The 26,749-nt window shown below is 46.0% G+C and overlaps 1 protein-coding gene across 1 annotated transcript; it reads right to left on the bottom strand.

Moving 5' to 3' along the window:
• Positions 1 to 509: 509 nt before the first annotated feature.
• On the bottom strand, positions 510 to 26,686 carry PRMT5 (protein arginine methyltransferase 5; the record flags this gene model as incomplete). Its single annotated transcript, XM_077173269.1, has 10 exons — positions 26,551 to 26,686; positions 24,521 to 24,639; positions 21,874 to 21,959; positions 17,713 to 17,820; positions 17,267 to 17,317; positions 10,808 to 10,849; positions 9,566 to 9,669; positions 6,606 to 6,655; positions 4,481 to 4,644; positions 510 to 671 (listed from the first exon to the last, which is right to left on the bottom strand). Coding segments are annotated over exons 1-10 (993 nt in total), but the record flags the coding sequence as incomplete, so codon positions are not given.
• Between the last annotated feature and the right edge of the window lie 63 nt (positions 26,687 to 26,749).

Genomic DNA, 26,749 nt, shown 5'->3' with positions numbered 1-26,749 from the left:
CAAAAATTGGCCCAAAATTGGCTCAAAATTGGACAAAAATTGACCCAAAAATTGGTCCAAAATTGACCAAAAATTGATCCAAAATTGGACAAAAATCACCCCAAAAATTGACCCAGAATTGGCACAAAATTGACCCAAAATTGGCCAAAATTGGACAAAAATAACCCCAAAAATTGGGCAAAAATTGGACAAAATCACCCCAAAAATTGGGCAAAAATTGGCACAAAATTGGGCAAAAAAATGGAACAAAATCACCCAAAAAATTGGACAAAAATTGGACAAAAATCACCACCAAAATTGGCACAAAATCAACCCAAAAATTGACCCAAAATTGGCACAAAATTGGACAAAAATTGACCCAAAATTGACCCAAAATTGGCCCAGAATTGGCCAAAAATTGGACAAAAATTGACCCACAATTGGCCCAAAAATTGACACAAAATTGGCACAAAATTGGCCAAAAATTGACCCAAAATTCTGGGATGAACTGGGATGAACTGGTGTCTCACCTGCAGGGGGCTCTGCAGATAATCCTCGTATCCCCTGGCGTAGACCTCGTAGGCCGAGGGGGGCGGGCGGTGCTGGCCCAGGTGCTCCAGGTACTGCAGGTACACGGCCAGGGGCCGGCCCCCGTGCCTGGGGCTGCCCTGCACGATGATCTGCACGTCCAGCTGCGGGGGAAACCAGTATAAACCAGTATAAACCAGTATGGACCAGTATGGGGGGGGAAACCCCAAAAAAATCCCGAAAAAATCGCGAAAAAATTCGAATTTTTGGGCGTTTTAGAGCCATGAATTGGCCCCAAATCCATCCCAGTTGGTCCCAAAACCCTCCCAGTTCATCCCAATTCCCAGTATAAACCAATATAAACCAGTATGGACCAGTATGGACCAGTATGGGGGGGGAAAGGGGAAAAAATCCCGAAAAAATCCCGAAAAAATTCGAATTTTTGGGCAATTTTTAACCATTTTTAAGGTCCCAAATCCCTCCCAGTTCAGCCCAAATCCCTCCCAGTTAATGCCAATTCCCAGTACAAACCAGTATGGACCAGTACAAACCAGTATGGACCAGTATGGGGTGAGAAAAGGTAAAAAAAATCCCAAAAAAATGCCAATTTTTGGGCCATTTTTCACCATTTTTAAGGCCCCAAATCCCTCCCAGTTCAGCCCAATTCCCAGTATAAACCAGTATAAACCAGTATAAACCAGTATGGACCAGTATGGACCAGTATGGGGGCGGAAAGGGGAAAAAATCGTGAAAAAATCACGAAAAAATTCGAATTTTTGGGCCCGTTTTTCACCATTTTAAAGGCCCCAAATCCCTCCCAGTTCAGCCCAATTCCCAGTATGGACCAGTACAAACCAGTATAAACCAGTATGGACCAGTACAAACCAGTATGGACCAGTATGGGGGGGGAAAACCCAAAAAATCCCGAAAAAATTGCGAAAAAATCCCGAAAAAATCCGAATTTTTACCCAATTTTTAACCATTATTAAGGCCCCAAATCCCTCCCAGTTCAGCCCAAATCCCTCCCAGTTCATCCCAATTCCCAGTATAAACCAGTATAAACCAGTATGGACCAGTATGGAGAGGAAACCCGAAAAAATCCCGAAAAAATCCCAAAAAAATCCCAAAAAAATTCGAATTTTTGGCCCATTTTTAACCATTTTTAAGGCCCCAAATCTCTCCCAGTTCATCCCAATTCCCAGTATAAACCAGTAAAAACCAGTATGGACCAGTATGGACCAGTATGGACCAGTATGGAGAGAGAAAACGAGAAAAAACCCCGAAAAAATCGCGAAAAAATTCGAATTTTTGGGCCCGTTTTTCACCATTTTAAAGGCCCCAAATCCCTCCCAGTTCAGCCCAAAACCCTCCCAGTTCAGCCCAATTCCCAGTATAAACCAGTATAAACCAGTATGGACCAGTATGGAGGAGGAAACCCCAAAAAATCCTGAAAAGATCCCGAAAAAATCGCGAAAAATTTGAATTTTTTGGGCTGTTTTTCACCATTTTAGAGCCCCAAAACCCTCCCAGTTCGTCCAAATTCCCAATATGGACCAGTATAAACCAGTATGGACCAGTATGGACCAGTATGGGGGGGGAAACCCCAAAAAATCCCGAAAAAATTGCGAAAAAATTCGAATTTTTGGGCAATTTTTAACCTTTTTAAAGGCCCTAAATCCCTCCCAGTTCAGCCCAAAACCCTCCCAGTTCAGCCCAATTCCCAGTATAAACCAGTATAAACCAGTATAAACCAGTATGGGGGTGAAAAGGAGAAAAAAACCCGAAAAAATTCGAATTTTTGGGCCCATTTTTCACCATTTTAAAGGCCCCAAATCCCTCCCAGTTCATCCCAATTCCCAGTATAAACCAGTATAAACCAGTAAAAACGAGTATAAACCAGTATGGACCAGTATGGAGAGAGAAAACGAGAAAAAACCCCGAAAAAATCCCGAAAAAATTCGAATTTTTGGGCAATTTTTAACCATTTTTAAGGTCCCAAATCCCTCCCAGTTCAGCCCAAATCCCTCCCAGTTAATGCCAATTCCCAGTACAAACCAGTATGGACCAGTACAAACCAGTATGGACCAGTATGGGGGGGAAAGGGGAAAAAATCCCGAAAAAATCCCGAAAAAATTCGAATTTTTGGGCGTTTTAGAGCCCAGAATTGGCCCCAAATCGCTCCCAGTTGGTCCCAAAACCCTCCCAGTTCATCCCAGTTCCCAGTATAAACCAGTATAAACCAGTATAAACCAGTATGGGGGGGGAAACCCCAAAAAACCCCGAAAAAATCGCGAAAAAATCGCGAAAAAATTCGAATTTTTGGGCGTTTTAGAGCCCGGAATTGGCCCCAAATCCCTCCCAGTTCATCCCAATTTCCTGTATGGACCAGTATAAACCAGTATGGACCAGTATAAACCAGTATGGACCAGTATGGGGGGGAAAGGGGAAAAAATCCCGAAAAAAATCGCGAAAAAATGGCGAAAAAATTCGAATTTTTAGCCAATTTTTAACCATTATTAAGGCCCCAAATCCCTCCCAGTTCATCCCAGTATAAACCAGTACAAACCAGTATAAAAAAATCCAAATTTTCCCTCATTTTTCCTCATTTTCCCCCATTTTTCCCCTTTTAGAGCCCCAAAACAGCCCCAAAATTGCCCCAAATTTCACCCAAATTTCACCCAGCCCCTCCCAGCACCCCCCTGAACCCTTCCCAGTCCCTCCCAGTACAAACCAGTATAAACCAGTCCCAAACCAGTACAAACCAGTATAAACAAATCCCCATTTTCTCCATTTTTTCCCCATTTTCCCCCATTTTTGACCCTTTTAGAGCCCCAAAATCTCCCAAATTTCACCCAAATTTCACCCAGGCCCTCCCTGAACCCCTCCCAGTCCCTCCCAGTATAAACCAGTCCAAACCAGTACAAACCAGTAACCCCAAATCCCCATTTTCCCCCATTTTCCCCAATTTTTCCCCATTTTTAACCCTTTAACCACCCCCAAACTGCCCCAAATTTCACCCAGCCCCTCCCAGTGACCCCCTGAACCCCTCCCAGTACAAACCAGTATAAACCAGTACAAACCAGTAACCCCAAATCCCTTTTAACACCAAATTTTCTCCATTTTTGACCCTTTTAGAGCCCCAAAATTGCCCCAAATCGCCCCAAATTTCACCCAGCCCCTCCCCAAACCCCTCCCAGTATAAACCAGTATAAACCAGTATAAACCAGTCCCAAACCAGTACAAACCAGTAACCCCAAATCCCCAATTTCCCCATTTTTTCCCCTTTTAGAGCCCCAAAAAAGCCCCAAAATTGCTCCAAATCGCCCCAAATTTCACCCAGCCCCTCCCCGCACCCCTCCCAGTCCCTCCCAGTCCAAACCAGTATAAACCAGTATAAACCAGTCCCAAACCAGTATAAACCAGTAACCCCAAATCCCTTTTAACACCATATTTTCCCCATTTTTAACCCTTTTAGAGCCCCAAAACAGCCCCAAAATTGCCCCAAATCGCCCCAAATTTCACCCAGCCCCTCCCAGCACCCCCCAGAACCCTTCCCAGTCCCTCCCAGTATGAACCAGTACAAACCAGTATAAACCAGTAACTCCCAGTCCCAAACCAGTATAAACCAATATAAAAAAATCCCCATTTTCCCCCATTTTTCCTCATTTTCCCCCATTTTTTCCCCTTTTAGAGCCCCAAAACAGCCCCAAAAAAGCCCCAAAATTGCCCCAAATCGCCCCAAATTTCACCCAGCCCCTCCCCGCACCCCTCCCAGTACAAACCAGTACAAACCAGTATAAACCAGTACAAACCAGTAACCCCAAATCCCTTTTAACACCAAATTTTCCTCATTTTTAACCCTTTTAGAGCCCCAAAACAGCCCCAAAATTGCCCCAAATCGCCCCAAATTTCACCCAGCCCCTCCCCGCACCCCTCCCAGTCCCTCCCAGTACAAACCAGTACAAACCAGTACCTTGAGGAGCTGTCCCAGCAGGCGCTGGTGGCCCCGGGCCAGCACTGGGAACCCTTTCTTGTTGGTGAGGAAGAGGCGGGTGGGGAGGAAGGCGGCGCGCACGGGTTCGCCCAGCCAGCGCGCCAGGGCCGCCGGGGAGGGCAGGTCCGGGCCGATCTCCAGCGCTGGGAACCAGTATAAACCAGTATAAACCAGTATAAACCAGTATAAACCAGTATGGGGTGGGAAATGGGGAAAAAACCCCGAAAAAATCCCCAAAAAATTCGAATTTTTGGGCTGTTTTAGAGCCCTGAATTGGCTCCAAAACCCTCCCAGTTTGTCCCAATTCCCAGTACAAACCAGTATAAACCAGTATAAACCAGTATGGGCCGGTATGGGGTGGGAAATGCAGAAAAATCCCGAAAAAATCCCGAAAAAATTCGAATTTTTGGGCCGTTTTTCACCATTTTAAAGGCCCCAAAAGCCTCCCAGTTCGTCCCAATTCCCAGTATAAACCAGTATAAACCAGTACAAACCAGTATAAACCAGTATGGACCAGTATGGGGCAGTATGGGGGAGGAAACCCCAAAAAAACCCGAAAAAATCCCAAAAAAATTCGAATTTTTGGGGCCATTTTAGAGCCCTGGATTGGCTCCAAAACCCTCCCAGTTTGTCCCAATTCCCAGTACGGACCAGTATAAACCAGTATAAACCAGTATGGACCAGTATGGGGGGGAAACCCCAAAAAATCCCGAAAAAATCCAAAAAAAAATCCCAATTTTGGGGCCGTTTTAGAGCCCTGGATTGGCCCCCATTCCCCTCCCAGTTCAACGCAATTCCCAGTATAAACCAGTATAAACCAGTATGGACCGGTATGGGGTGGGAAATGCAGAAAAAATCCCGAAAAAATCCCGAAAAAATCCCAATTTTGGGGCCGTTTTAGAGCCCTGGATTGGCCCCCAAATCCCTCCCAGTTCAGCCCAATCCCAGTATAAACCAGTATAAACCAGTACAAACCAGTATAAACCAGTATAAACCAGTTTGGGGTGGGAAAAAGGGAAAAAACCCCAAAAAATCCCGAAAAAATCGCAAAAAAATTCGAATTTTTTGGGCCGTTTTAGAGCCCTGGATTGGCCCCAAAACCCTCCCAGTTCAGCCCAATTCCCAGTACGGACCAGTATAAACCAGTATAGACCAGTATAAACCAGTATGGACCAGTATAAACCAGTATGGGCCGGTATGGGGGGGAAAACCCAAAAAAATCCCGAAAAAATCCCGAAAAAATTCGAATTTTTGGGCCCATTTTTCACCATTTTAAAGGCCCCAAATCCCTCCCAGTTCATCCCAATCCCAGTATGGACCAGTATAAACCAGTATGGACCAGTATGGACCAGTTTGGGGTGGGAAATGCAGAAAAAACCCCGAAAAAATCCCGAAAAAATTCGAATTTTTGGGCCGTTTTTCACCATTTTAAAGGCCCCAAAACTCTCCCAGTTCATCCCAATTCCCAGTATAAACCAGTATAAACCAGTATAAACCAGTATAAACCAGTATGGACCAGTATGGACCAGTATAAACCCCACCCCATCCCAGCTAAGCCCCACCCCCTTATCTGTGTAAGCCACACCCCATCCCAGCTAAACCCCGCCCCCTTTCCAAGATAAGCCCCGCCCACATCCATTTAAGCCCCACCCACATCCAGTTAAACCCCGCCCCTTTTTGAAGGTAAGCACCACCCACACCCAGGTAAGCTCCGCCCCCTCTCAGCTATGCCCATCCCATTATTTCTGTAAGCTCCGCCCCCTCTCATCTATGCCCATCCCATTATTTCTGCAAGCTCCGCCCACTCTCAGCTATGCCCATCCCATTATTTCTGCAAGCCCCGCCCCCTCTCAGCTATGCCCAGCCCATTATTTCTGTAAGCCCCGCCCCCTCTCATCTATGCCCATCCCATTATTTCTGTAAGCTCCGCCCCCTCTCAGCTATGCCCATCCCATTATTTCTGTAAGCTCCGCCCACTCTCAGCTATGCCATGTCCGTTATTTCTGTAAGCTCCGCCCCCTCTCAGGCCATGTCCGTTATATCTGTAAGCCCCGCCCCTTCCGGGCTAAGCCCCGCCCCTTCCGGGCTAAGCCCCGCCCCTTACCCAGCGCCACCCGTTTGTTGTAATCGAGCAGAGTCCGGAACTTGTGCCACCTGAGGGACCCGAAATGGCCAAAATTCACCCCAAAATGTCCGAAATTAGCCCCAAATTCACCCCAAAATATCCAAAATTTCCAAAATTCACCCCAAAACAGCCAAAATATCCCAAAATTCACCCCAAAAACAGCCAAAATATCCCCAAATTCACCCCAAAATGTCCCAAATTAGCCCCAAATTCACCCCAAAATTAGCCCCAAATTCACCCCAAAATTCACCCCAAAACAGCCAAAATTCACCCCAAAATTCACCCCAAAACAGCCAAAATTCACCCCAAAATAGCCAAAATTCACCCCAAAATGGCCAAAATAGCCCAAAATTCACCCCAAAATATCCCAAAATTCACCCCAACATTCACCCCAAAACAGCCCAAATTTACCCCAAAATGGCCCAAAATTCACCCCAAAACAGCCAAAATTCACCCCAAAATGGCCCAAAATTCACCCCAAAATTGACCCCAAAACAGCCAAAATTCACCCCAAAATATCCCAAATTCACCCCAAAACAGCCAAAATTCACCCCAAAATATCCCCAAATTGACCCCAAAATAGCCCAAAATTCACTCCAAAATATCCCCAAATTGACCCCAAAAATTCAGCCCAAATTCACCCCAAAATATCCCCAAATTGACCCCAAAATTCCCATTTTCCCCCAATTTTCCCCTGATTTTCCCCAAAATTTTTACCCCAAAATTCCCATTTTCCCCCCAAATTTCCCCCCAAAATTTTCCCCTAAATTCCCTTTTTTTTGTCTCCAAAATCCACCCCAAAATTCCCGTTTTTCCCCCAAATTTTTCCCCAAAATCCACCCCAAAATTTCCATTTTTCCCCCAAATTTTCACCAAAATTCCCATTTTTCCCCCCCAAATTTCCCCCAAAATCCACCCAAAAATTCCCATTTTCCCCCCCATTTTCCCCCCAAAAATCCCCAAACTTCCCCAAAATCCCCATTTTTCCCCTCAAAATCCCCGTTTTTCCCTCAAAATCCCCATTTTTACCCCAAAATCCCCATTTTTACCTCAAAATCCCCATTTTTTACCCCAAAATCCCCATTTTTCCCCTCAAAATCCCTGTTTTTCCCTCAAAATCCCCATTTTTTCCCCAAAATCCCCATTTTTTACCTCAAAATCCACCCAAAAATTCCCATTTTTCCCCCATTTTTTCCCCCCAAAACTCCCAAATTTTCCCCAAAAATCCCCATTTCCCCCCATTTTTCCGCCCATTTTCCCCCCAGAAATCCCCATAATTTTCCCTCAAAATCCCCATTTTTCCCCCTAAACTTCCCCAAAATCCCCATTTTTCCCTCAAATTCCCCATTTTCCCCTCAAATTCCCATTTTTCCCTCAAATTCCCATTTTTCCCTCAAAATCCCCATTTTTTCCCCAAAATCCCCATTTTGCCCTCAAATTCCCCATTTTACCCCAAACTCCCCATTTTTCCCTCAAAATTCCCATAATTTCCCCTCAAAATCCCCATTTTCCCCCCAAACTTCCCCAAATTCCCCATTTTTTCCCTCAAAAATCACCATTTTCCCTCAAAATCCCCACATTTTACCCCAAAATCCCCATATTTTCCTCAAAATCCCCATTTTTCCCCCATAATCCCCATTTTCCCCAAAATCCCCATTTTTTCCCTAAAAATCCCCATTTTTCCCTAAAAATCCCAATTTTTCCCAAAATCCCCCAAACATCCCTCAAAATCCCCATTTTTCCCCTCAAAATCCCCATTTTTTCCCTCAAAATCCCCACTTTTTCCCCAAATTCCCCATTTTTCCCCCAAAATCACCAAATTTTTCCCCAAATTCCCCATTTTTCCCCTCAAAATCCCCATTTTTCACCCCAAACTTCCCCAAAATCCCCATTTTTCCCCAAAATCCCCATTTTCCCCTCAAAATCCCCATTTTCCCCTCAAAATCCCCAAATTTTACCCCAAAATCCCCATATTTTCCTCAAAATCACCATTTTTCCCCCAAACTCCCCATTTTTCCCCTCAAAATCCCCGTTTTCCCCCAAAATCCCTATAATTTCCCCCAAAATCCCATTTTTTACCCCAAACTCCCCATTTTTTCCCTCAAAATCCCCATTTTCCCCTCAAAATCCCCAAATTTCCCCTCAAACTTCCCCAAAATCCCCATTTTTTCCCTCAAATTCCCCATTTTCCCCTCAAAATCCCATAATTTCCCCCAAAATCCCCATTTTTCCCCTCAAACTTCCCCAAAATCCCAATTTTTCCCTCAAAATCCCCATTTTTCCCCCAAATTCCCATTTTTCCCTCAAATTTCCCATTTTTTCCCCCAAACTTCCCCAAAATCCCCATTTTTCCATCAAAATCACAAATTTTTCCCCAAAATCCCCATTTCCCCTCAAATTCCCCATTTTTTACCCCAAAATCACCAAATTTTTCCCCAAATTCCCCATTTTTCCCCTCAAAATCCCCATTTTTCCCCCCAAACTTCCCCAAAATCCCCATTTTTTCCCTAAAATTCCCCATTTTTTCCCTCAAATTCCCATTTTTCCCCTCAAAATCCCAATTTTTTCCCTCAAAATCCCCATTTTTTCCCCCATTTTCCCCCCAAAAATCCCCAAACTTCCCCAAAATCCCCATTTTTCCCTCAAAATTCCCATTTTTTACCCCAAATTCCCCATTTTTTCCCTCAAAATCCCCATTTTTTCCCCCCAATCTTGCCCAAAATCCCCATTTTTTCCCTCAAATCCCCATTTTTTACCTCAAAATCTCCGTTTTTCCTCTCTTTTAATCGCCAAGCCCCGCCCACACCCAGCTAAACCCCGCCCCCTTTCCTAGCCAAGCCCCGCCCACAGCCCGGTAAGATCCACCCCATCTAAACCCCGCCCCCTTCCCAAGCCAAGCCCCGCCCACAGCCCGCTAAGCCCCGCCCCCTTTCCCTCACCACTCCCACGTGTTCTCCTCGTCCCCCCCGGTGGGCGGGGCCTCGTTCCCGATGACGTCATCGCGGCAATCCTCGGGCGGCACCAGCGGGACCTGGACCCAGAACTGCCCAGTACGGACCAGTAAGGACCAGTTTGGACCAGTATAAACCAGTACAAACCAGTATAAACCAGTATGGACCAGTATAAACCAGTATGGGGTGGGAAAAGGGGAAAAAACCCCGAAAAAATCCCAATTTTGGGCCCATTTTTCACCATTTTAAAGGCCCCAAATCCCTCCCAGTTCATCCCAATTCCCAGTATAAACCAGTCCAAACCAGTATAAACCAGTATATAACAATACATAGTGATATAAACCAGTATAAACCAGTACAAACCAGTAACCCCAAAATCCCATTTTTAACCCTTTTTTCCCCATTTTCCCCCTCTCCACCCCTTCCCAGTACAAACCAGTACAAACCAGTAACAAACTACGGCCAAAATCCCCATTTTCCCCCATTTTTAACCCATTTTTCCCCTCCCAGTCCCTCCCAGTATAAACCAGTATAACCCAGTAACCCCAAATCCCCATTTCCCCCATTTTTAACCCTTTCTTCCCCATTTTCCACCCAATTTTCCCCCTATTTCCACCATTTTTTCACCGATTTTCGCCATTTTTTCCCCATTTTCCCCCTCCCAGTCCCTCCCAGTATAACCCAGTCCCTCCCAGTCCAAACCAGTATAACCCAGTTCCCATTATTTCCCCATCTTTAACCCTTTCCTCCCCATTTCTCCCCCATTTTTCCCCCTATTTTCCCCCATTTTCCCCCCTATTTCCGCCATTTTTTCACCGATTTTCCCCGTTTTTTCCCCATTTTCCCTTCCCAGTTCCTCCCAGTATAACCCAGTCCCTCCCAGTTTATCCCAGTACAACCCAGTAACCCCAAATCCCCATTTCCCCCATTTTCCACCCAATTTTCCCCCCTATTTCCGCCATTTTTTCACCGATTTTCCCCATTTTTTCACCGTTTTTCCCCGTTTTTCCCCATTTTTCCCCCTCCCCAGTCCCTCCCAGTATATCCCAGTCCCAAACCAGTACAAACCAGTATAACCCAGTCCCCCTTTCCCCCATTTTTAACCCTTTCCTCCCCATTTTCCCCCCTATTTTCCCCATTTTTTCACCGATTTTCCCCATTTTTTCACCGATTTTCCCCGTTTTTTCCCCATTTTCCCCCCTCCCAGTATAAACCAGTATCCCCAGTGACCTGTGTGGCGTGGTGGCCGCTGTGCAGGTGGGCACTGAACCCCTCCCAGTATAAACCAGTATAACCCCGTTCCCATTTCCCCCATTTTTAACCCTTTCTTCCCCATTTTCCCCCTATTTTCGCCATTTTTTCACCGATTTTCCCCATTTTTTCCCCATTTTTCCCCCTCCCAGTCCCTCCCAGTATAACCCAGTCCCTCCCAGTCCAAACCAGTATAACCCAGTTCCCATTCCCCCATCTTTAACCCTTTCTCCCCCATTTCTTCCCCATTTTCCCCCCTATTTCCGCCATTTTTTCACCGTTTTTCCCCGTTTTTTCCCCATTTTTCAGCCTCCCAGTCCCTCCCAGTACAAACCAGTATCCCCAGTGACCTGTGTGGCGTGGTGGCCGCTGTGCAGGTGGGCACTGAACCCCTCCCAGTATAAACCAGTATAACCCAGTAACCCCAGTTCCCATTTCCCCCCATTTCTCCCCATTTTCCCCCCTATTTTCCCCATTTTTTCACCGATTTTCCCCATTTTTCCCCCATTTTTCCCCATTTTCCCCCTCCCAGTCCCTCCCAGTATAACCCAGTTCCCATTTCCCCCATTTCCCCCATTTTTAACCCTTTCCTCCCCATTTTCCCCCCTATTTCCCCCATTTTCCCCCCTATTTCCCCCATTTTCCCCCCTATTTCCCCCATTTTCCCCCCTATTTCCGCCATTTTTTCACCGTTTTTCACCATTTTTTCCCCATTTTCCAGCCTCCCAGTATAAACCAGTATATCCCAGTCCCTCCAGTATAAACCAGTATCCCCAGTGACCTGTGTGCCGTGGTGGCCGCTGTGCAGGTGGGCGCTGAACCCCTCCCAGTATAAACCAGTATAACCCAGTAACCTCAGTTCCCATTTCCCCCCATTTCCCCCATTTCTCCCCCTATTTTTGCCATTTTTTTCACCGATTTTCCCCATTTTTCCCCCATTTTCCCCCATTTTCCCCCTCCCAGTCCCTCCCAGTATAAACCAGTAAAACCCACTTCCCATTTCCCCCATCTTTAACCCTTTCTCCCCCATTTTCCACCCAATTTTCCCCCATTTTTTAACTGATTTTCGCCATTTTTTCACCGATTTTCCCCATTTTTCCCCCATTTTTTCCCCATTTTCCCCCCTCCCAGTCCCTCCCAGTATAAACCAGTATAACCCAGTAACCCCAAATCCCATTTCCCCCATTTTTAACCCTTTCCTCCCCATATTTCCCCCATTCCCCCCTATTTTCCCCATTTTCCCTCCTATTTTCACCATTTTTTCACCGATTTTCCCCATTTTTCCCCATTTCCCCCCTCCCAGTCCCTCCCAGTTTATCCCAGTATAACCCAGTAACCCCAAATCCCCATTTCCCCCATTTTCCACCCAATTTTCTCCATATTTACCCCATTTTTTCACCGATTTTCCCCATTTTTTCCCCATTTTCCCCCCTCCCAGTCCCTCCCAGTATAAACCAGTAGAACCCAGTCCCCATTTCCCCCATTTTTAACCCTTTCCTCCCCATTTTCCCCCCATTTCTCCCCCATTTTCCCCATATTTTCCCCATTTTCCCCTATTTTCCCAATTTTTTCCCCATTTTTTCCCCATTTCCCCCCTCCCACCCCTCCCAGTACAAACCAGTATATCCCAGTTCCACCCAGTAGAACCCAGTCCCCATTTCCCCCATTTTTAACCCTTTCTTCCCCATTTCCCCCCTATTTCTGCCATTTTTTCACCGATTTTCGCCATTTTTTCACCGTTTTTCCCCGTTTTTTCCCCATTTTTCAGCCTCCCAGTCCCTCCCAGTATAAACCAGTATCCCCAGTGACCTGTGTGGCGTGGTGGCCGCTGTGCAGGTGGGCGCTGAACCCCTCCCAGTATAAACCAGTATAACCCAGTCCCCATTTCCCCCATTTTTCCCCCTATTTTCGCCATTTTTTCACTGATTTTCCCCGTTTTTTCCCCATTTCTCCCCATTTCCCCCCTCCCAGTCCCTCCCAGTATAACCCAGTTCCCATTTCCCCCCATTTCCCCCATTTTTAACCCTTTCCTCCCCATTTTCCACCCAATTTTCCCCCCTATTTTCCCCATTTTCCCCCCATTTTCCCCATTTTTTCACCGATTTTCCCCATTTTTTCACCGTTTTTCCCCGTTTTTTCCCCATTTTCCCCCTCCCAGTCCCTCCCAGTATAACCCAGTCCCTCCCAGTAACCCCAGTTCCCATTTCCCCCATTTTTAACCCTCTCCTCCCCATTTTCACCCAATTTTCCCCATTTTCCCTCTTATTTTCACCATTTTTCCCCCTATTTTCCCCATTTTTTCACTGATTTTCCCCATTTTTTCCCCATTTTTTCCCCATTTTTTCCCCATTTTTCCCTCTCCACCCCCTCCCAGTATATCCCAGTATACCCCAGTCCCTCCCAGTATAACCCAGTAACCCCAAATCCCCATTGCCCCCATTTCTCCCCCACTTTCCCCCCTATTTTCCCCATTTTTTTACCGATTTTCGCCATTTTTTCGCCATTTCCCCCCATTTTTCCCCCTCCAAGTCCCTCCCAGTACAAACCAGTAACCCCAGTCCCTCCCAGTATAACCCAGTTCCCATTTTCCCCCCATTTCCCCCCATTTTCCACCCAATTTTCCCCCTATTTTCCCCATTTTCCCTCTTATTTTCGCCATTTTTCCTCCTATTTTCCCCATTTTTCCGCATTTTTTCCCCATTTCCTCTCTCTCCACCCCCTCCCAGTCCCTCCCAGTATAAACCAGTATAACCCAGTAACCCCAAATCCCCATTTCCCCCATTTCCCACCCAATTTTCCCCATATTTCCCCATTTTCCCCCATATTTTCCCCATATTTCCCCGATTTTCCCCATTTTTTCACCGATTTTCCCCATTTTTTCGCCATTTCCCCCAATTTTCCAGCCTCCCAGTATAAACCAGTATCTCCCAGTCCCTCCCAGTGACCTGTGTGGCGTGGTGGCCGCTGTGCAGGTGGGCACTGAACCCCTCCCAGTATAAACCAGTATAACCCAGTAACCCCAAATCCCCATTTCCCCCATTTTTCCCCCTATTTTTGCCATTTTTTCACCGATTTTCCCCATTTTTTCCCCATTTCCCCCCATTTTTTCCCCTCCCAGTCCCTCCCAGTATAACCCAGTCCCTCCCAGTCCAAACCAGTATAACCCAGTTCCCATTTCCCCCCATTTTTAACCCTTTCCTCCCCATTTTCCCCCCATTTTCGCCATTTTTTCACCGATTTTCCCCGTTTTTCCCCCATTTTCCCCCTCCCAGTCCCTCCCAGTATAAACCAGTACAACCCAGTAACCCCAAATCCGCATTTCCCCCATTTTTAACCCTTTCTTCCCCATTTTCCCCCATTTTTTTCCATTTTCCCCCATTTTTAACCCTTTCTCCCCCATTTTCCACCCAATTTTCCCCATATTTACCCCATTTTTTACTGATTTTCCCCATTTTTTCACCGTTTTTCCCCATTTTCCAGCCTCCCAGTCCCTCCCAGTCCCTCCCAGTCCAACCCAGTAACCCCAGTTCCCATTTCCCCCATTTTTAACCCTTTCTCCCCCATTTTCCACCCAATTTTCCCCATTTCTCCCCCATTTTCCCCCCTATTTTCCGCCATTTTTTCACCGTTTTTTCGCCATTTTTTCACCGTTTTTCCCCGTTTTTTCCCCATTTTCCCCCCTCCCAGTATAACCCAGTCCCTCCCAGTCCAAACCAGTAGAACCCAGTCCCCATTTTCCACCCAATTTTCCCCCTATTTTCCCCATTTTCCCTCCTATTTTCCCCATTTTTCCACCAATTTTCCCCATTTTTTCACCGTTTTTCCCCGGTTTTTCCCCATTTTCCCCCCTCCCAGTCCCTCCCAGTATAAACCAGTATATCCCAGTCCCTCCCAGTGACCTGTGTGCCGTGGTGGCCGCTGTGCAGGTGAGCACTGAACCCCTCCCAGTATAAACCAGTAACCCCAGTTCCCATTTCCCCCATTTCTCCCCCATTTTTCCCCCTATTTTCCCCATTTTTTCACCGATTTTCCCCATTTTTTCCCATTTTTTCCCCATTTTCCCCCCTCCCAGTCCCTCCCAGTATAACCCAGTTCCCATTTCCCCCCATTTCCCCCATTTTTAACCCTTTCCTCCCCATTTTCCCCCCTATTTCCCCCATTTTCCCCCCTATTTCCGCCATTTTTTCACCGTTTTTCACCATTTTTTCCCCATTTTCCAGCCTCCCAGTATAAACCAGTATATCCCAGTCCCTCCCAGTATAAACCAGTATCCCCAGTGACCTGTGTGCCGTGGTGGCCGCTGTGCAGGTGGGCGCTGAACCCCTCCCAGTATAAACCAGTATAACCCAGTAACCTCAGTTCCCATTTCCCCCCATTTCCCCCATTTCTCCCCCTATTTTTGCCATTTTTTTCACCGATTTTCCCCATTTTTCCCCCATTTTCCCCCATTTTCCCCCTCCCAGTCCCTCCCAGTATAAACCAGTATAACCCACTTCCCATTTCCCCCATCTTTAACCCTTTCTCCCCCATTTTCCACCCAATTTTCCCCCATTTTTTACTGATTTTCCCCATTTTTTCACTGTTTTTCCCCATTTTTTCACCATTTCCCCCCATTTTCCCCCCTCCCAGTATAAACCAGTATATCCCAGTATATCCCAGTCCCTCCCAGTCCAAACCAGTAGAACCCAGTCCCCATTTCCCCCATTTTTAACCCTTTCCTCCCCATTTTCCCCCTATTTCCCCCCCCTATTTTCCCCATTTTTTCCCCATTTTCCCCCTCCCAGTATAAACCAGTCCCTCCCAGTTCCTCCCAGTACAAACCAGTTCAAACCCAGTAACCCCAAATCCCATTTCCCCCATTTTTAACCCTTTCTTCCCCATTTTTAACCCTTTCTTCCCCATTTTCCCCATATTTTTGCCATTTTTCCTCTTATTTTCCCCATTTTTTCCCCATTTTTTCCCCATTTCCCCCCTCCCAGTCCCTCCCAGTCCCTCCCAGTCCAAACCAGTAACCCCAAATCTTTTTTCCCATTTTTAACCGTTTCGTCCCCATCTTTAACCCTTTCCTCCCCATTTTCCCCCATATTTCCGCCATTTTTTCACCAATTTTCCCCATTTTTCCCCATTTTTCCCCCTCCCAGTCCCTCCCAGTATATCCCAGTCCCAACCAGTACAAACCAGTATAACCCAGTTCCCATTTCCCCCATTTTTAAACCCTTTCCTCCCCATTTTCCCCCTATTTTCCCCATTTTTTCACCCGATTTTCCCCATTTTTTCCCCATTTTTTCCCATTTTCCCCCCCCCAGTCCCTCCCAGTATATCCCAGTTCCACCCAGTATAACCCAGTCCCCATTTCCCCCATTTTTAACCCTTTCTTCCCATTTTCCCCCCTATTTTCCCCATTTTCCCCCCTATTTTCCCCATTTTTTCACCGATTTTCACCATTTTTTCGCCATTTCCCCCCATTTTTTCCCCTCCCAGTCCCTCCCAGTATAAACCAGTATAAACCAGTGACCTGTGTGGCGTGGTGGCCGCTGTGCAGGTGGGCACTGAACCCCTCCCAGTCCAAACCAGTATAACCCAGTAACCCCAGTTCCCATTTCCCCCATTTCTCCCCCATTTTTCCCCCTATTTTTGCCATTTTTTCACCGTTTTCCCCCATTTTTCCCGTTTTTTCCCCATTTTTCCCCCTCCCAGTCCCTCCCAGTATAACCCAGTTCCCATTTCCCCCCATTCCCCCCATTTTTAACCCTTTCCTCCCCATTTTCCACCCAATTTTCCCCCTATTTTCCCCATTTTTCCCCCCTATTTTCCCCATTTTTTCACCGTTTTTCCCCATTTTTCCCCCTCCCAGTACAAACCAGTCCAAACCAGTAACCCCAGTTCCCATTTCCCCCCATTTCCCCCATTTTTAACCCTTTCTCCCTCATTTTCCACCCAATTTCCCCATATTTTCGCCATTTTTTCACCGATTTTCTCCATTTTTTCACCGTTTTTCCCCGTTTTTTCCCCATTTTTCAGCCTCCCAGTATAAACCAGTATAAACCAGTATCCCCAGTGACCTGTGTGGCGTGGTGGCCGCTGTGCAGGTGAGCACTGAACCCTCCCAGTCCAAACCAGTATAACCCAGTCCCCATTTCCCCATTTTACCCCCTCTTTTCCCCATTTTCCCCCCTATTTCCGCCATTTTTTCACCGATTTTCGCCATTTTTTCACCGATTTTCCCCGTTTTTTCCCCATTTTCCCCCTTCCCAGTATAAACCAGTATATCCCAGTCCCTCCCAGTCCAAACCAGTAGAACCCAGTTCCCATTTCCCCCCATTTTCCAAACCCTAACCCTTTCTCCCCATTTCCCCCCATTTTCCCCATTTTTTTACCGATTTTCGCCATTTTTTCACCGTTTTTTCCCCGTTTTTTCCCCATTTTCCCCCCTCCCAGTATAAACCAGTATAAACCAGTGACCTGTGTGGCGTGGTGGCCGCTGTGCAGGTGGGCACTGAACCCCTCCCAGTATAACCCAGTAACCCCAAATCCCCATTTCCCCCCTTTTCCCCCCATTTTCCCCACTTTTTCACCGATTTTCCCCATTTTTTCCCCATTTTCCCCCTCCCAGTCCCTCCCAGTCCCTCCCAGTCCCTCCCAGTATAAACCAGTAAAACCCACTTCCCATTTCCCTCATCTTTAACCCTTTCCTCCCCATTTCTCCCACCCAATTTTCCCCCTATTTTCCCCATTTTCCCCCCTATTTCCGCCATTTTTTCACCGATTTTCGCCATTTTTTCACCATTTTTCCCCGTTTTTTCCCCATTTTTCAGCCTCCCAGTCCCTCCAGTACAAACCAGTATACACCAGTGACCTGTGTGGCGTGGTGGCCGTCTGTGCAGGTGGGCGCTGAGGCCCCGGGCCAGGTTGGGGTTGTGGGGGCCCCTGAGCGGCACCAGGTGAGCGGCCAGGCCCAGGTAGGCCCCGAAATCCAACTCCTGCTGCAGGGCCTGAGGGGGAAAATGGGGAAAAATCAGCCAAAAATGGGCAAAATTCGGCACAAAATGGGGCAGGGGGGGAGAATTGAGGGGGTTCAGAAAATTTGGTGTGGAAATTGTGCGGGAACGCAGCAAAAATGGGGAAAATTCGGCCCAAAACGGGGAAAATTCAGCTCAAAATGGGCAAAATTTGACGCAGCGAAAACGGGGAAAATTCGGCTCAAAATGGGGAAAATTTGGCCTAAAATGGGGAAATGTGAGGGGAAAATGGAGAAATTTCAGCTCAAAATGGGAAATTTGAGGGGAAAATGGGGAAATGTGAGGGCAAAATGGGGAAATGTGAGGGCAAAATGGGGAAATTTTGGCCCAAAATGGGGAAATTTTGGTGGAAATCGGGGAAAATTCGGCGCAAAATGGGGAAATTTTGGTGGAAATTGGGGAAATTTTGGCTCAAAATGTTAAATGTGAGGGGAAAATGGGGAAAATTCGGCTCAAAATGGGGAAATTCCAGGGGAAATCGGGGAAAATTCGGCTCAAAATGGGGGAAATTCAACCCAAAACGGGCAAAATTCAACACAGCGAAAACGGGGAAATTCGGCTCTAAATGGGGAAATTTTGGCTCAAAATGGGGAAATTTGAGGGGAAAATGGGGAAAATTCAGCTCAAAATGGGGAAATTTGAGGGCAAATCGGGGAAATTTGAGGGGAAAATGGGGAAATTTTGGTGCAAAACGGGGAAATTTTGGCTCAAAATGGGGAAATTTGAGGGGAAAATGAGGAAAATTCGGCTCAAAATGGGGAAATGTGAGGGGAAAATGGGGAAAATTCGGCTCGAAATGGGGAAATTTCAACCCAAAAAGGGGAAAATTCGACCCAAAAAGGGAAGAATTCAACCCAAAAAGGGGCAGAATTGCGGCCCAAAATGGGGAAATTTTGGTGGAAATCGGGGAAAATTCAGCCAAAAATGGGCAAAATTCAGCACAAAATGGGGCAGGGGGGAGAATTTCAGCTCAAAATGGGGAAATTTTGGCGAAAATCGGGGAAATTTTGGTGGAAATCGGGGAAAATTTGGCGGAAATCGGGGAAATTCGGCCCAAAAAGGGCAAAATTTAACGCAGCGAAAACGGGAAAATTCGGCTCAAAATGGGGGAAATTCGGCTGAAAATGGGGAAAATTCAGCACAAAATGGGGCAGGGGGGAGAACTGAGGGGGTTGTGAAAATTTAGCCAAAAATTGGGCGGAAATCGGGGAAATTTTGACCCAAAAAGGGCAAAATTCAACGCAGCGAAAACGGGGAAAATTCGGCTGGAAAATGGGGAAATTTGAGGGCAAATTGGGGAAATTTCAGCTCAAAATGGGGAAATTTTGGTGGAAATCGGGGAAATTTGAGGGGAAAATGGGGAAATTTTGGTGCAAAACGGGGAAATTTTGGCTCAAAATGGGGGAAATTTGAGGGGAAAATGAGGAAAATTCGGCTCAAAATGGGGAAATGTGAGGGCAAAATGGGGAAAATTCAACCCAAAAAGGGAAAAATTGAACCCAAAATGGGGAAAATTCAACCCAAAAAGAGCAGAATTTCAGCTCAAAATGGGGAAATTTGAGAGCAAAATGGGGAAAATTCGGCTCAAAATGGGGAAATTTTGGTGCAAATCGGGGAAATTTTGGCTCAAAATGGGGAAAATTCAGCACAAAAAGGGAAAAATTCCACCCAAAATGGGGCAGGGGGGAGAATTTCAGCTCAAAATGGGGAAATTTTGGTGCAAAACGGGAAATTTTGGTGCAAAACGGGGAAAATTCGGCCCTAAAAGGGCAAAATTCGACCCAAAAAGGGCAGAATTTTGGCTCAAAATGGGGAAATTTTGGCTCAAAATGGGGAAACTTGAGGGCAAAATGGAGAAAATTCGGCTCAAAATGGGGACATTTTGGTGAAAAATGGGGAAAATTCAACCCAAAAAGGGAAAAATTGGACCCAAAATGGGGAAAATTCAACCCAAAAGGGGCAGAATTTCGCCTCAAAATGGGGAAATTTTGGTGGAAAACGGGGAAAATTCGGCTCAAAATGGGAAATTTTGGTGCAAATTGGGGAAATTTTGGTTCAAAATGGGGAAATTTTGGCTCAAAATGGGGGAAAATTCAACCCAAAAAGGGCAAAATTCAACGCAGCGAAAACGGGGAAAATTTGGCTCAAAATGGGGGAAAATTCAGCCCAAAATGGGAAAAATTCAGCACAAAATGGGGCAGGGGGGAGAATTTCAGCTCAAAATGGGGAAAATTCGGCTCAAAATGGGGAAATTTTGGTGGAAATCGGGGAAATTTTGGCTCAAAATGGGGAAAATTCAACCCAAAATGGGGCAGGGGGGAGAATTGAGGGGGTTGTGAAAATTTGGTGTGGAAATTGTGAGGAAAGCGCAGCGAAAACGGGGAAAATTCGGCTCAAAATGGGGAAAATTCGGCTCAAAATGGGGAAATTCAGGGCAAAATGGGGAAATTTTGGCGGAAAATGGGGAAAATTCAGCTCAAAATGGGGAATCCAAAGTCCAAAGAAATTCCTAAAAAATTCCCAAAATTCCCCAAGAAATTCCCCATAATCCCCAAAAAATTCCCAAAAATTCCCCAAATATCCAAAAAAAACCCCAAAACATCCCTAAAAAATTCCCAAAAAATTCCTCAATAAATCCCCAAAAAATCTCTAAAAAATTCCCAAAAAAATTCCCAAAAAATCAAAAAAAAAAAAAATCCCAAAAAAATTCGCAAAAAATTCTCAAAAAATCCCCAAAAAAATCCCCAAAAATCGAAAAAAAATCCCCAAAAAAATCCCCAAAAAATTCCCAAAATATTCTCAAAAAATCCCCAAAAATCGAAAAGAATCCCCAAAAAAATCCCCAAAAATTCCAAAAATTCCCAAAACAATTCTAAAAAATCCCTTAAAAAAACCCAAAAATTCCCAAAAAATCCCCAAAAAATTCTCAAAAATCCTAAAAATTCCCCCCAAAAATCCCCCAAAAATCCCTAAAAATTCCCAATAAATTCCAAAAAATTTCCCCAAAATTCCTCAAAAAATCCCCAAAAATTCCTCAAAAAAATCCCCAACAAAACCCTAAAATTTTTTCAAAAAATTCAAAAAATCCCCAAAAAAATTCCCAAAAAATTCCCCAAAAAATCCCAAAAAAAGTTCGCAAAAAATTCTCAGAAAATCCCAAAAAATCCCCAAAAATAAAAAAAATCCCAAAAAAAAATCCCCAAAATTCCTCAAAAAATTCCCCAAAAAAAATCCCAAAAAATTCCCCAAAATTCCACAAAAAATCCCCAAAAAAAATCCCCGAAAAATCCTTAAAAAATTCCCAAAAAAATCCCAAAAATTTCCAAAAATCCCTAAAAAATTCCGCAACAAATCCCAAAAAATTCCCAAAAAATCCTAAAATTCCCCAAAAATCCCAAAAAATTTAAAAAAAATCCCCAAAAAATTCTCAAAAATTCCCTAAAAATTCCAAAAAATTCCCCAAAAAATTAAAAAAAAATCCTAAAAATTCCTCAAAAAATCCAAAGAAATTCCTAAAAAATTCCCCCAAAAATTCAAAAAAAAATTAAAAAAAAAATCCTAAAAATTCCCAAAAAATCCCAAAAAATTCCCCCAAAAATCCTGAAAATTCCCAAAAAATCCCCAAAAAATTCCTCAAAAAATTCCGAAAAATTCCTCAAAAAATCCCAAAAATTCCCCCAAAAATTAAAAAAAATCCAAGGAAATTCTGAAAAAATTCTCAAAAAATTCTCAAAAATTCTCCAAAAATTCCAAAGAAATTCCAAAAAAATTCCCCAAAAAATTCCCAAAAAATTCCCTAAAAATCAAAAACAAAAAATCCCAAAAAATCCTAAAAATTCCCAAACATTTCCTCAAAAAATTCCCAAAAAAACCTTAAAAAATTCAAAATAAATTCCAAAAATTCCAAAAAAAATCCCCCAAAAAATCCCAAAAAATTCCCAAAAATTCCCCAAAATTCCCGAAATGGCTGAAATTGCCCAAAATTGCCCAAAATTGCCCAAAATGCCCCAAAATCCCCCAGTTTCACCTTCTGGAGTTTTTCCGGACGTGCTCGAGCGGCGAATCCGGGCGGATCCAGGGCGACAACTTCCCAACAATCAGAGTGTTCCAATCTGCACCAAAAAGGGCAAAATTCAGCCCAAAATTCACCCAAAAGTACCAAAATTTATCCCAAAATTCACCCCAAAAATTACAAAATTCAGCCCAAAATTCTTCCTAAAAAAACCCCAAATTCACCCCTAAATTCACCCCAAAAATCAGAAAGTTCACCCCAAAATTCAGCCCAAAAATCAGAAAATTCACCCCAAAAATCCCCAAATTCACCCTAAAATTCACCCCAAAAATCCCAAAATTTATCCAAGAATTCATCTTAAAATAATCGCAAAAATTCACCCCAAAATTCAGCCCAAAAATCCCAAAATTCAGCCCAAAAATACCAAAAATTCACCCAAAAATTCACCCCAAAAATCAGAAAATTTATCCCAAAAAACCCCCAGAATTCAGCCCAAAATTCACCCCAAAAATCAGAAAATTCAGCCCAAAATTCACCCCAAAAATCAGAAAAATTATCCCAATTCGTCCCCAAAATTCAGCCCAAAAATCCCAAAATTCAGCCCAAAAATCCCAAAATTCACCCCAAAATTCACCCCAAAAATCAGAAAATTCACCCCAAAAAAAATCCCAAAATTCAGCCTAAAATTCACCCCAAAAATCCCAAAATTCACTCCAAAATTCACCCCAAAAATCCCAAAATTTATCCAAAAATTCATCTTAAAATAATCGCAAAAATTCACCCCAAAATTCAGCCCAAAAATCCCAAAATTCAGCCCAAAAATCCCAAAAATTCACCCCAAAATTCACCCCAAAAATACCAAAATTTACCCCAAAATTTATTTTAAAAATTGCAAAAATTACCCCAAAATTCATCCCCAAAATACCAAAATTTAGCCCAAAATTCATCCCAAAATCATCACAAAAATCCCCCAAATTCACCCCAAAATTCATCACAAAAATACGAAAATTTAGCCCAAAAATCCACAAATTTATCCCAAAATTCATCCAAAAAATACCAAAAATTCACCCCAGAATTCATCCCAAAAATCCCAAAATTCATCCCAAAAATCCCCAGAATTCAGCCCAAAATTCAGCACAAAAACCCCAAAATTTATCCCAAAATTCACCCCAAAAATACCAAAATTTATCCAAAAAAACCCAGAATTCACCCCAAAACTCACCCCAAAAATATCAAAATTTATCCCAAAATTCACCCCAAAAATCCCAGAATTCACCCCAAAATTCATCTCAAAAATCACAAAATTCACCCCAAAATTCATCCAAAAAGTACCAAAAATTTACCCCAGAATTCAGCCCAAAATTCACCCCAAAAATCCCCAAATTCACCCTAAAATTCATTCCAAAAATGCCAAAATTCACCGCAAAATTCATCCCAAAAATCCCAAATTCACCCCAAAATTCATCTCAAAAATCCCCCAAAATTTATCACAAAAATCACAAAATTTATGCCAAAATTCATCCCAAAAATCCCAATTTCACCCCAAAATTTGTCACAAAATCCCCCAAATTCAGCCCAAAATTCATCCCAAAAATCCCAAATTCACCCCAAAATTCCCCCTCAAAATCCCCCAAAATTCCCCCCAAATCGCCCCAAAATTGCCCCAAAATCGCCTCCAGTCCCTCCCAGTATAAACCAGTACAAACCAGTAACCCCAAACCCCCATTGCCCATTTTTAACCCTTTCCTCCTCATTTTCCCCCATTTTCCCCCATTTTCCCCCATTTTCCCCATTTTCCCCCCATTTTTCCCCATTTCCCCCATTTTTTCCTCTTTAAAAGCCCCAAAATCCCCTCCCAGTATAAACCAGTATAAACCAGTAAGGCACCACTATAAACCAGTTCAAACCAGTACCAAACCCCACCTTTTATATCAATTTTTCCCCCATTTTCCCCATTTTTCCCCATTTTCCCCCTTTTAAAGCCCAAAATTGCCCCAAAACCCCCTCCCAGTCCCTCCCAGTCCATCCCAGTTTAATCCCAGTCCCTCCCAGTCCCTCCCAGTTTAATCCCAGTCCCTCCCAGTCTGTTCCCAGTCCCTCCCAGTTTGATCCCAGTCCCTCCCAGTTTGTTCCCAGTCCCTCCCAGTCCCTCCCAGTTTGTTCCCAGTCCCTCCCAGTTTGTTCCCAGCCCCTCCCAGTTTATCCCAGTTTGTTCCCAGTCCCTGCCAGTACAAACCAGTAACCCCAGTTTATCCCAGTTTTGATTTCCTGTGCATCCCAGTCCCTCCCAGTCCCTCCCAGTTTAATCCCAGTCTCTCCCAGTACCTCCCAGTTTGTTCCCAGTCCCTCCCAGTTTAATCCCAGTCTCTCCCAGTCTTCCCAGTTAGTTCCCAGTTCCTCCCAGTCTGATCCCAGTCCCTCCCAGTTTGTTCCCAGTCCCTCCCAGTATAAACCAGTAAGACACCAGTATAAACCAGTAAGGCACCAGTATAAACCAGTACCAAAATCTGCCTTTAACACCGATTTTCCCCCATTTTACCCCCATTTTTCCCCCAGTTTTTCCCCATTTTTCCCCCATTTTCCCCCATTTTTTCCCCTTTTAATCCCCCCAAACCCCTCCCAGTATAAACCAGTACACCCCAGTATACCCCAGGTGCTCACCCCTCCCTGCCAGCACCAGGTCCGAGCGGGTTTGGGGCCCGGGCCGGGCCCGCGCCGGCTGCGCCCGGAACTCGCGGCGGTGCCGGGGGTGGAACAGGGGCAGGCACAGGAAATCGAACCTGGGACACAAACTGGGGTTACTGGGTTATACTGGGAGGGACTGGGATATACTGGGAGGGACTGGGAGGGGCTGGGAGGGACTGGGAGGGACTGGGATTAAACTGGGAGGGACTGGGAGGGACTGGGAGGGACTGGGAGGGACTGGGTTATACTGGGTGGAACAGGGGCAGGCACAGGAAATCGAACCTGGGGCACAAACTGGGGTTACTGGGATGGACTGGGAGGGACTGGGTTATACTGGGTGGGGCTGGGAACAGACTGGGAGGGACTGGGAGGGACTGGGAACAAACTGGGAGGGACTGGATTAAACTGGGAGGGACTGGGAGGGACTGGGAGGGACTGGGAACAGACTGGGAAGGGCTGGGATGGACTGGGAGGGACAGTACTGGGAGGGGACTGGGAGGGACTGGGAGCAAACTGGGAGGGACTGGGAGGGACTGGGAGGGACTGGGAATAAACTGGGAGGGACTGGGAGGGGCTGGGATTAAACTGGGAGGGACTGGGAGGGGCTGGGAGGGACTGGGAGGGACTGGGAGGGACTGGGAACAGACTGGGAGGTACTGGGAGGGACTGGGAGGGACTGGGATGCACAGGAAATCGAACCTGGGGCACAATGGGGTTACTGGGTTATACTGGGAGGGACTGGGATATACTGGGAGGGACTGGGAGGGACTGGGATATACTGGGAGGGGCTGGGAGGGGCTGGGAGGGACTGGGAACAAACTGGGAGGGACTGGGAGGGACTGGGAACAAACTGGGAGGGACTGGGATGCACAGGAAATCAAACCTGGGGCACGCTGGGGTTACTGGGTTATACTGGGAGGGACTGGGAGGGACTGGGAGGAACTGGGAACAAACTGGGAGGGACTGGGAGGAACTGGGAACAAACTGGGAGGGGATTGGGATTAAACTGGGAGGGACTGGGAGGGACTGGGAAGCAAAGGAAATCGAAACTGCGATATACTGGTGTTACTGGGAGGGACTGGGATGAACTGGGAGGGACTGGGATTAAACTGGGAGGGACTGGGAACAAACTGGGAGGGACTGGGTTATACTGGGAGGAACTGGGAACAAACTGGGAGGGACTGGGATGCACAGGAAATCGAACCTGGGAGCAAACTGGGGTTACTGGGATGGACTGGGAGGGACTGGGATGAACTGGGAGGGACTGGGATGAACTGGGAACAAACTGGGATAAACTGGGATGAACTGGGAGGGACTGGGAGGGACTGGGATGAACTGGGAGGGACTGGGAGGTCATTTGGGGGGGACTTGGGGATTCCTGAGGGGAATTTGGGGATCCCTGAGGGGATTTGGGATCCCTGAGAGAATTTTGGGGATCCCTGAGGGGATTTGGGATCCCTGAGGGGATTTTGGGGGTTCCTGAGGGGATTTGGGGATCCCTGAGGGCATTTGGGGATCCCTGAGGGCATTTGGGGATCCCTGAGGGGATTTGGGATCCCTGAGAGGATTTGGGATCCCTGAGGGGATTTGGGATCTCTGAGGGGATTTTGGAGATCTCTGAGGAGATTCGGGGATCTCTGAGGGGATCTGGGGGAATGTGGCGGGAATTTGGGGATCTCTGAGGAGATTCGGGGATATCTGAGGGGATCTGGGGGAATGTGGCGGGAATTTGGGGATCTCTGAGGAGATTCGGAGGAATTTGGGGGTTCCTGAGGGGATTTGTGGATCCCTGAGGGGATTTTAGGGTTCCTGAGCACATTTTGTGGATCCCTGAGGGGATTTATGGCTCTCTGAAGGGGATCTGGGGGATTCCTGAGGGAATTCGGGGATGCCGCGGGACGTTTGGGCCCTCCCGGGAACACGAGGGGCATTTCGGGGTCGCTTTTTAAGGGTTCCCGAGTGGGATTTTTGGGGGTTTTTTGGGTTTTTAGGGGTCCGGGTCTCACCCCTGCCTGGCCACGGCCCCCAGCGCTCCGGCCACCTCCGGCACGCAGTTCAGGTCTCGGCCTGAGGAGACGCGAGCGGTGCCCGCCGCTCCCGGCCCCGCCGCCATCGCTGCGCCTCTGCTCCCGCCCCCTCCGTGAGGCGGCGGCCAATCAGCGCCGAGCCCGCCTCCCACCCAGCCAATGGGGTGACGAGGCGGTG

Source organism: Agelaius phoeniceus, unplaced genomic scaffold (assembly GCF_051311805.1).
Source record: "Agelaius phoeniceus isolate bAgePho1 unplaced genomic scaffold, bAgePho1.hap1 Scaffold_499, whole genome shotgun sequence".
Classification (NCBI taxonomy): Eukaryota; Metazoa; Chordata; class Aves; order Passeriformes; family Icteridae; genus Agelaius; species Agelaius phoeniceus.
This window is presented reverse-complemented; position numbering and strand designations above follow the sequence as displayed.